General features: G+C 37.3%; 1 protein-coding gene across 5 annotated transcripts in view; it reads right to left on the bottom strand.

Moving 5' to 3' along the window:
* Positions 1-2,712: 2,712 nt before the first annotated feature.
* Positions 2,713-9,835, bottom strand: part of MAPK9 (mitogen-activated protein kinase 9) — a 30,805-nt gene continuing 23,682 nt past the window's right edge. For 3 of the 5 annotated variants that reach the window (XM_055811916.1, XM_055811918.1, XM_055811920.1), the window contains one exon: positions 2,713-9,704. In XM_055811916.1, coding sequence (XP_055667891.1) covers positions 9,557-9,704 — 148 coding nt within the window. In that variant the 3' untranslated portion in view covers positions 2,713-9,556. The remainder of the gene's footprint in view (positions 9,705-9,835) is intronic. The other 2 variants (XM_055811919.1, XM_055811917.1) reach the window with 1 other exon arrangement.

The raw sequence follows: 9,835 nt of genomic DNA, 5'->3' as shown, positions 1-9,835 counted from the left end.
AATGCAAAATGCAGAGAGAGCAAAGGAAGATGCAGAGAGAAGAAATGAAATGCTCCAAAGAGAAATGGAAGAGTTTTTTGAAACCTTTGGGGAAATTAACAGATGGAAATAAACAGGAGCACGTTCAGTTTGAAATGGAGCTGAACTGTAGGAGAGAGGAAGGTCACATCCCCATTTCAGCACATACTCCCACTGCAGAGGTGAAATAAGAAACCCAGCAGCAAAACCTAGGCTGTTACAAAGGGAGAAGTTGATACAAACTCCTCAGAATCCCTGAACTCCAGGAGCTATGCACCACCCTGCTCATGCCAGGGATGCTTTCTCTCACTGGAAAAAATCTTTCCGGCACTTTGCACTTCCAGCTCCAGGCCAGCCCATGCAGCGTGCTGGGGACGCACCCTGGTATTTCTCAGCCAGCCTTGAGTCTCCTACCAATGCACTACATGTCCAAGCAGCTGAGTGGTTTTAATCAAGGGATGTCACACATGCTGGAGTGTTTTACCAGCCACACCAGAGGTACTACATGGGCTTTAAGAGAGCGCTGAACTCGCACCTGCACCCCAAAGCCAGCTGCTTCGGTTAAGAGACAGAGAAACAAGATGACACACCTGCATCTCCACACAGCTCCGCGCAGCACAGTGACCTGGCCCCGTGGCACAGATCCAGGGCTGTTGTGCAGTCCCTGCCTGCTCACTAAAGGGATACTCATTCATGGAGGAGGTCTCTTACAAAGCCATTTACTCCTCCAGATCACGACTAGCCTCCCTACAGGACTCCCATAAGAACACATTATGCTTAAGACTATCACCAGTAGGCTCCCTCCCTCACATCTCTTTGGAGCTACCTCTCTCTACGCGAGAAATGCATTCACTCTTTTGATACTATTTTGATTAATGAAACATATGCAGTTCAGCATCAAGAAAATAACCACTGTTCTTTTAACCCAGTGCAGAGGAACTTTAACAGGAACACTGGCATCTGTATACTTAAACCTGTAAAGAATTTAAAATTGTATGAGAAAACCATGTGGCTCATTATTTGCTCTTCAGCAAGCTTAAAAGCAAGAGTGAGTTACCAAATAGATGGTCAGTGTCTCGCTAAAACAGCTCATGGTGTGTAAGCAGAAACCACACAGATGGTTTTCTTCTCCCCCAGAGAAGAGCAAGCAGCTGGTTTTAAGATGAAACATGCATCAATCAGAACCCCAGTCTTATCCCAGAGGGCTCATGGAGTGAAGCAGCCTTGCCCTATTCCATGCCCAGGGCAATGCTACAAGCCCTTTACGTCTAAGTGCACACTGGCCAACCACTGCGTGCACTGCCTGGTCTCCAGCAGCGACCACTGAACCGCACCTTGCTGCTCTGCTGCCCTACCTTCGCACCAGGTAATCGTGAACCCAGCAGTTTTTAAATTTGAATTCCATGCGCTTACATTCTTCTTGTTTCTTTTCTCCACTTTTTTTTTTCTTGTTTACCTTCTCAGACCTCATTACTATGAGAAAAACAACTTCTCAAAAAATTATTTGGGTCTATTTAACCAGTTCCATCCCTCCTTACCTTTCTAGAACTGTCCTGCCAACTTCAAGAATTTGCAGGAAATATAAAGGAAAGGTATGACGCAAGGCAAGGAATATACCTGGGTAATGCTTTGTAAAGCACTTCCCTGCGTGCATGTCATCATCCTGCTTCTTTGTGTTGCCGTTGTTGTCCTTGTTATCTATTAAATGAACTGGATCTTCCTCTGTAGCTGAAGCAGCAATCTCAAAAACATCCTATCACCAAATCCAGGGGAGCTTTGGGATCTACCGGCCATCCCTGCTTCATCCAGATACTCTGCTGCAATGCTGTGTAGAGAAGAAATAAAACTTCCAAGTTCTCCAGGCAAGAAATGACAAAGCTGCTGTGAAAACTATTTCAGACTCTCATAATGTGAAGCTTTTACAACACCAAAGTCTGGCTGAGAGCCCTAGCCCCGTACCTAGAAAGGCAGGTATGTTAACCCTCCCTTTAATACTGGAAAACCTTCATTAAAAGCAGTTAGATCAAAGTAGCTGTGAAGTTTTACTTCACCATCCCTGGAGTTAGAGCAGACAGCTTGGCAAAGTGCCTGGAAACCTCATCACTGTCTCTGCAAGAATACTTCCCTCCTCCTCAAAGTACGTACAATGGAACTATTTTTTAAAATTAGCTACACCTCTGTTTTGCTCAGTGGGAACAAAAACAACACATATTGTTTGGGCACGAGGTGAAGAGAAAATTCCTCCCAAGTCCTTTTATGTATGTACATATATACACACACATGTATATAGCCAGTAGCTTACGCGAAAGTTGCAAAGAAGTCTGACAATCTGATTACGATACTGCTTAAGCACACGGATGGGAATACAGATCCGTCAGTATTACCAGGCGAGCTTCCGCAATTTAAAAAGAACGCATTTCAAAATACGCTTGGCAGTAAAACCAAGTGTTGTTGATGTGTCCAACTGTTGCAGCTGATCAGGAGAAAGCAGCTCCAACCAGTCTCAAAGCTGTTCTTCATTCATTTTTCATACCAATACTTACTTTTTGGTTAACTGGAGGCTAAAGTGGTAACTGAAACTTTATGTTTGACGATAACTAAGAGCGTACATCATTTTGGTTACAGAAAACTTCAACACAGGAAGAACCAAGCAGAAGAAAACATTGGTACAGTAAATAAGACAGACTGCTCAAATCTTTTAAGTATACATATTTATTTGTAATTTTACAGTGGCTTTAGTACTGTATCACGATAATGTTTTTGGAGGGAAAAAAACCCAAAAAGCTTCAGAACGAGGCTTTAACTAGAAATTCAGAACTTGTTATTGACAGTTTTCCTTATGAAATTCTAGCTTCCTTAAAGAAAATCAATCAAAAAAACCCCAAGGAAGCATGACTGCTGTCCATTAAAAAAAAAAAAACACAAACAACCACACCCAAAAAACTTTCTAGTCATCCTGAAAAAAAAGTCCAGCATCAGACAAAATAGCCACTGCATTCAAAGGAACATGTTCCTATTGCACAAGCATCGAGAATGAGATATGACATTCAAAGCCTAATTTCATAGGCAGAAGAGGCCACATGTATCTATATAATTAGACTTCAAAGCACACCTTTCTTCTGAAATTATATACCATACTATAACTAATATTAAGGCCATAAAATCAGAACACTGTAACAAGTGATAGGGCTTGATGCTACTTTTTGTGACATTTGGAGAGAAGGTGGGAAGAGGGCCAAAACAAGACATACAAAGCACTCTGTCGGGAGTTAGAACTTGAAGGCATTTCAAAAGAAATTCTCAAACTGATTTGTGGAGGGTTTTTATTCCGAGTCATTAGATGAAACAGGATTTCATAACAAATCACTCGAGGAACCTATTATACTCCCTTAATAGCATGTCTTCTGGAATACACTATAGAATATATTCTCTGGAATTAACATCTGAATTTGTACGAAAACAATTATTATTTCTATTTGCTACTCCCTCTTTAAAATAGATGAAAATTTGTATAATCTTTATAAATTGTCTTAATGATCAGGTAAGGCTTCACTGTACTGAGTTAACTGCACACAGGTATCTGATTTGCTCTTAATTACATATCTTGGTTACACTGAACTGCTAAAACCACCTGGGGACCCCAACATGTCATATAACTTAAAGAAAGGGATAGTTATGTATTGCTGTCTTTTCTAATTGTGTTCATTTCATTAGTGTATAAACACCTGAATGCAATAGCTCCAAAGATCCAGTAACTACCATGGAAGTTTAAACATTTTACTTTAGGAAAATCTGGGAATCTGATGAAGCTGAAAATGCACATTAGTCATTTTATAAAGTTTGGCTTGCCACCATTTAAGAAAATATTGGTATCAAAAACAGACAAATACACTGCTAACCATCCGTTACATTTTCTTTTAAAAAATTAGCACCAATTTAAGAGTCTGAATTCATAGAAAAGCTAGTGACACACTTGGTTGTTCAAAAAAGTTTTTCCCCCTTAGAAGACAACACAGTAGCATATGCTCACGGGTATTAAATTAGCTGTTATCAGTAAGAAAAATGACTACTGTTTCATTAGTTAATGAACACAAAATGTTGTTCTTACCTGATTACTTTCTCCTCTGCTTTTGTTATCCTAAGAAACTATGGAGTGCTGAACTACAGACCCAGCTGGGAAACAAATACACACGTACTTACTTAAGTACACCCTAGAAAGTACCAGGGTCTCAGACTAGTATTTCAGAACAGGGACAGTGTCTTCCTGTGGTATTCATAGAGCATCTACTGCAGCAGAGTCCCCATAAGCAGATGTTATGGCCTTACCACAGCATGTACAACTACCTTATGATGCATAGCCAAAGTTAATAAAAAGGGTTTTGTTTAAGAAAAATAATCCTAGCACTTATAGCCAGCTGACCTTGCTTTAGGAACAATGTTGTATCTTTATGTAATAGATGGCTAGGCAGTCACATTGCTATTCATGTCACCCTACAGGCATTTGAGTACAAGATGTTTCCCAAATGATCTCTTACTATGTGTTAAATTTCAGCCCATAAAAAATTTTCTCATTTCAAATCTCTCAAAACAGGTTTATATTTAAAGGAACACGCTGAGCAAATCTGTCAGAAGAGCAAAGATTGCAACCAAAATTTAAACACATTAAACATTTTTTCATGTTATTCCTTTTTACACCATATACTGGTTGTATTTAGAAAAATCCTAAAGTGCTTCAAACCCAGCAATTAATAAAGTTGATTTGTTTTGTGCAAAACTGCAAGCACCTTTTCTAAAAATAAGCAGCAGCATCAAGGAATAAAAACTTAAACAGTTAAAGGCATTTCCTCTATTTTGTTTTGAATTCTTGGACCACAATAATTTGCCATATTTTCAACAAACTGCAGAAGTGTGCATTTTATTAGTTTAATTTTATACTGGACTTGTTATACATATACTGTTTGAAATAGCGGACCCAGGTAAATTTATATCCACAAAGCAACATTGTGGGATTGAAATCCAACAACTAAATTTTAGCTACAAAAATAGTCATTTTATAGAACACAAACGATGATTATCTCTCCACTTTCCTCCAACACTAATATGAGAAAAGATGGCTTACTTAAAACATTAGTTTAGCTCCAGACATTTTTAGCATGCAGGGTGGGCAAGAAATAAAACCAATTTGATAAGTTGTGTAATAAGCTTTTAGAACATCACTATCACTCATGTAATAGACAATAAAAAATATATGTAAAATAATGAGCCAGAATACACTTTTTCTGTCATATTTCAACATGTTAAAAATAAAATCAAAGACACTCTGGAAAAGCAAAGAAATCACTAGATTCATCTATAGGAACTCAAGTCCAAATTCTGCATCTGGGTGCAGGTGTCCCTGGATCAAAGCCAGTTTTGAGCAGGAATTACACAATACACATCCCAGGAAAGAATTTGGTTCCCAGTATATGGTATCACCAAGTTTAGCATCAAGCCCTGATAGAATCCATATGACATATGTAGAATATACAGACAAAGGCTGTTCAGCATTTACCCCCCACGACGCTGCAAGTACTTCCAAGTGTCACAATCCAAATGAAACACTCCGCACCCCCGTATTGCTGCAAGACTGAACCCGTACTCCAAACCAGCATTATGTTCAGTAAAGATTTGTCTGCACTTTAACATCTCAACTTCCAGCACACACCAACTAGACTGCGCTTCTGCCAAAAGAAGGGTCATCCACGTACTTCTTGGAGACTCAGTATCTCAGCTGTATTTTGAAAGTCTAAACCCTACTTCATTCATAATATCATAATTTTAAGCCAAATGCAATCATATGGAATCTTTTTTTTTTTTTCCTTTTTAATTAATTCTGAATAAACACATACGCTCTGTCAGGACTTAAAGACAAAGAAAACCTCCAGAGCCCTCTGGTGCCTAACAGTTTTTGAAACTTACCAACCAACTAGTTAATTTCTAGTAAAGGTTGAGTTTGTTTTTCATTATGTTGACAAGAAAATGTAAACCCTTACTGGAAACCTTACAAAACTTCAAAGGCTGTTTGCAAACAGTAGTTTCCAGTCATTAGTTTATTTTGTATGATCCATGCAGACAAAGCCTTAATTTTGACATTCATTTTTCATCTTTTTCAATAAAAAAAACCCAGACTTGTCATATCACAGTATTTCCTCAAAGCACACTTACAGGCCACTTATCCAGATTTCAAAACACCAAGCTTCTCTTTCTAAGTTGATTTGGTTTTTCTCTTTTGAGGAAAAATGATACGAGCACAGATGAAATGAACTGTTGAAAACATACTCCATTTCTGCAATGCCATTCAGCTACTCAGTGTTCATATATTTAACATAATGTTTCTGGTAAATAATCTGATTGATAGCCATAGATCCTTCACTTTTTCAGGTGAGCAGTTAAGATTACAGATTGTATCTTCATTGACCACCACTTATTTTTAGTCATCTTTCATAAATTGTTTGTATACTGTGGTAGTGTTAACACTGTACAAAGTCTCTCAAAGAAAAGCAACATTCACGTTTACAAAACTGAGCAGGTTTCTTTATATATATGTATATGTATACACACGCTCACATATTCTTAATCTTTAAATACATATAAATATTTATAAATGCCAAAGTGCAAAAAAATGGTCAATTGCATCACTTTACATACATGATTTTAGTATTAGGAATAAAAGTGATTATATTGCACACCAAAATCTCTAAACTTTTAAACCCCTATCAAGTTACATACGCATTTTGTTTTCCATCAATGATGAGGTTCTCACAGCACTGACAATCATTTCACAAATGTGGCACTGAACTTAATCTGCAGTCAGGAATACAACTATATGTATGTAATCTGCATGCAGTGCATTTATAGTCTATATGTGCACACTGACACAGCATGGGAACTTTAGCATGCATCTGTTCTGCATGTGTTTTCCTGAATATAATCTGCATATGTGCCTTCTTGAAATAGATGTTCATTCAGGTTATTAGCAATTCTGTTTTGAATTATACCAGAATCAAAATCCACAATATTCACAGACATGCTCCAAAGGCAGCAACATTCCTGTAAAATTTTGAAGCTTCAATGTATGCCACAGCAAGAAGACATCAAAAAAGAAGGTATGAGACAGCTTTTCCTACAGGATTTGCAAATAAACTCAGTTAACTGCAGGGGTTTTTTTTATTCCAAGAGTACATACTCAGGCTAACAGTATGTACTAGGGGAAGGTCATACACCAGTTCAAATCATGGAGATCTGGTAGTTACGTTGAAAAAGATAATTTAAATCACAGAATAATTCAGGTTGGAAGAGACCCAGAGGTCATCTGGTCCAACCCCCCGCTGTTCTGAGTGGCTCCAGTCCAATAGGAAAAATTCAAACTCTGCCAATTTCCAAAACACATAGCAGGGGGGAGAAAAAAAGTAAAAATAAAAATTAAGTATTCTAAAGCAGTAACTGTTAAAATGAGCACAGCACAGTGCAATTTCAGTTGAAAAAGATTAAAATCTTGAAAAGTGAAACCCAGTAGATTACTTCCATAGTGAATCACTAATGCTCACTTTAAATAGGTGTCTTTAATAGTTGTTATTTGTGTAAGTTAAAATTACTAAAGTTATGCAAATGAACAGCAACCTGTACTGCTCTGCTATATGGCAAATACGTATTTTTAAATGTTTTTTTTCTAGTGACAAAAATGCACTAAAATATTTCACATATACTGTCAGTATCCAAAGATAAACTTTAAAAGCAAACAACAAGAAAAAACCCAAGCCTCGATATCCTGCAATTCAATTACAGAATTTTAAAGATCCAGGATTCCAGATGACAATTCTGAAGGACTTTGTTAATTTTTAGATTTTTGTTTACCCTTCTGAGACAGTAAAACCTTATTATTTTTGCTACAGCAAATTAAGCTATTAGAAAGGGGGACAATTTTAACATAAAAGCAATGCTTGTGTAAAGAGAAATTGCTGCTCTTCAAACCAAATTTTCTTTTACAAGAGAAATATGTCAGTAATGCAGTGGCTGTCTGGGCCAGTATATTTTATAAGTTCTAGTTATATATTCAAGTCAAGAATATCTGGATCAACAGCTAAATATAGTGCCTTTAAGAAAGTGGTGTTTTACCTAATCTTGTACATCTCTATTACTCTTATAGTTACATAGTTTAGTCTCACATGCACGCACACACAAGATCCTTTAGCAAAATTTCACACCTGTGCAGTCCAAAGTGAATGTGTACAATTTCATATGTGTAGTATAACGCAATTCAAGCCCTATTCTACTGCAAATGTTTTCCAATTAAACCTGTTTTGCAATATAGTAGGCAATGTTTATATTATAGGATTCTGAAAACTGTACTGAAACAGCAAATGATCTCTTCCTTATCTCTGACACTGTATTTAGGAAATCTGTTATTAAATATGTATTCCTCCCCCAGCAGAAAGAGAGGTTTTCCTAAGGTGGGAATAGAGCTAAGCTCTTAATTAAATACTTAATTTACAAGTGACTCAGAACTACTGTATTTTTATTTCTTTACTCATGAGATAGAATGGACCCATTAAAAAAAATGGAAAACATTTATGCAGCCCTTTTTGAGGCTGCAGGTCTCTCCAATTCATCTGTCCTTTTGTCAGTTTCCAGTGAATGAAGAGCATCACAGATTGATTTCCTTTTCTGTTTGTTTTTGTTAAAGGACCAGTATCACAAACTAGAAAGTACAAAACATTTTAGCACTCTCTCCTCTTCTACACAGGCACTGTTTCACAGATAAGTCACTCATCATTCCTTAAGATTTAATTAAGCCGCTGTATCTTCCATCCACGTTCAAAAAACTGAAAAAGTTAGAGACACATACTCATAGGTGAAATACAAAGTAATGGCTATAGTCTTTAAACTTTACATTTATCTCCTCTACAAGAAGATAGAATCATTGGAAAGTAGAGATAGAAAGGGCTCAATTAAAAAAAAAGTGCTATGTGGAAGAATAACTGTCCTTTAAACACAGTACTGAGAGCATTCAATGTGTGAGTTCACACTTAGATACAACGCTCCAGTCGTTAAAAGCAAACTGCCACAGTCACACGTTAAAACAAACTTCACAGAGACTACACATTCAGAAAACCTACTAATAAGCAACACTGTACTAAAATGTAAACAACGATTGTGTCACAGAAGCCTGCCAGTCGGGACTGAAGAGTCATGAACCCACTTAAGAGGAGTTATTGGCTAAAGGTCTATTATAACTGCTCACCTGAAATAGGCCGAAACGAAAAAAAGCCTGTAATAGTGTCTAAATTTAATTTTTTTTTGTTCCTTAGACATTGATTTGCTTTCATTCTACAACATTAAGCAGGCAGTTTCATAACAACTGAGTAAAAAAACCAGGCATTACTTTAGCAGAACATGCAGAACATGGAGTTTTTCTACTTGTTTCCATGAACTTACAAGCAATTCAGGCCCAATGGAAGCAAGAGTTCTTTTCCAAAGTCAAGTCTGCAATCCTGGCTGATCATCGACATCCTTCAAGGGGTCCTGTCAAGGCATCGAGGCTGCTGTCTGTATCTGAGGCCAATGTTTGCTCTGTTGACATGGATGAAATGTCATTGATAGATGATGACTGGGAAGGACTGGTGTTGCTATTCACTGCTGCATCTGTGCTAAGTAAACCAAACATAATAAAATCTGAGGCAAGACAATATTACAGGTAAAAATAACCACACTTCTAAGCTCTGAGCATCACTTTTCCCAAGAAATCCTTAGAAAATAAAGAAATAAAAATTAGAAAGGC

Source organism: Falco peregrinus, chromosome 8 (genome assembly GCF_023634155.1).
Source record: "Falco peregrinus isolate bFalPer1 chromosome 8, bFalPer1.pri, whole genome shotgun sequence".
NCBI lineage: Eukaryota > Metazoa > Chordata > Aves > Falconiformes > Falconidae > Falco > Falco peregrinus.
This window is presented reverse-complemented; position numbering and strand designations above follow the sequence as displayed.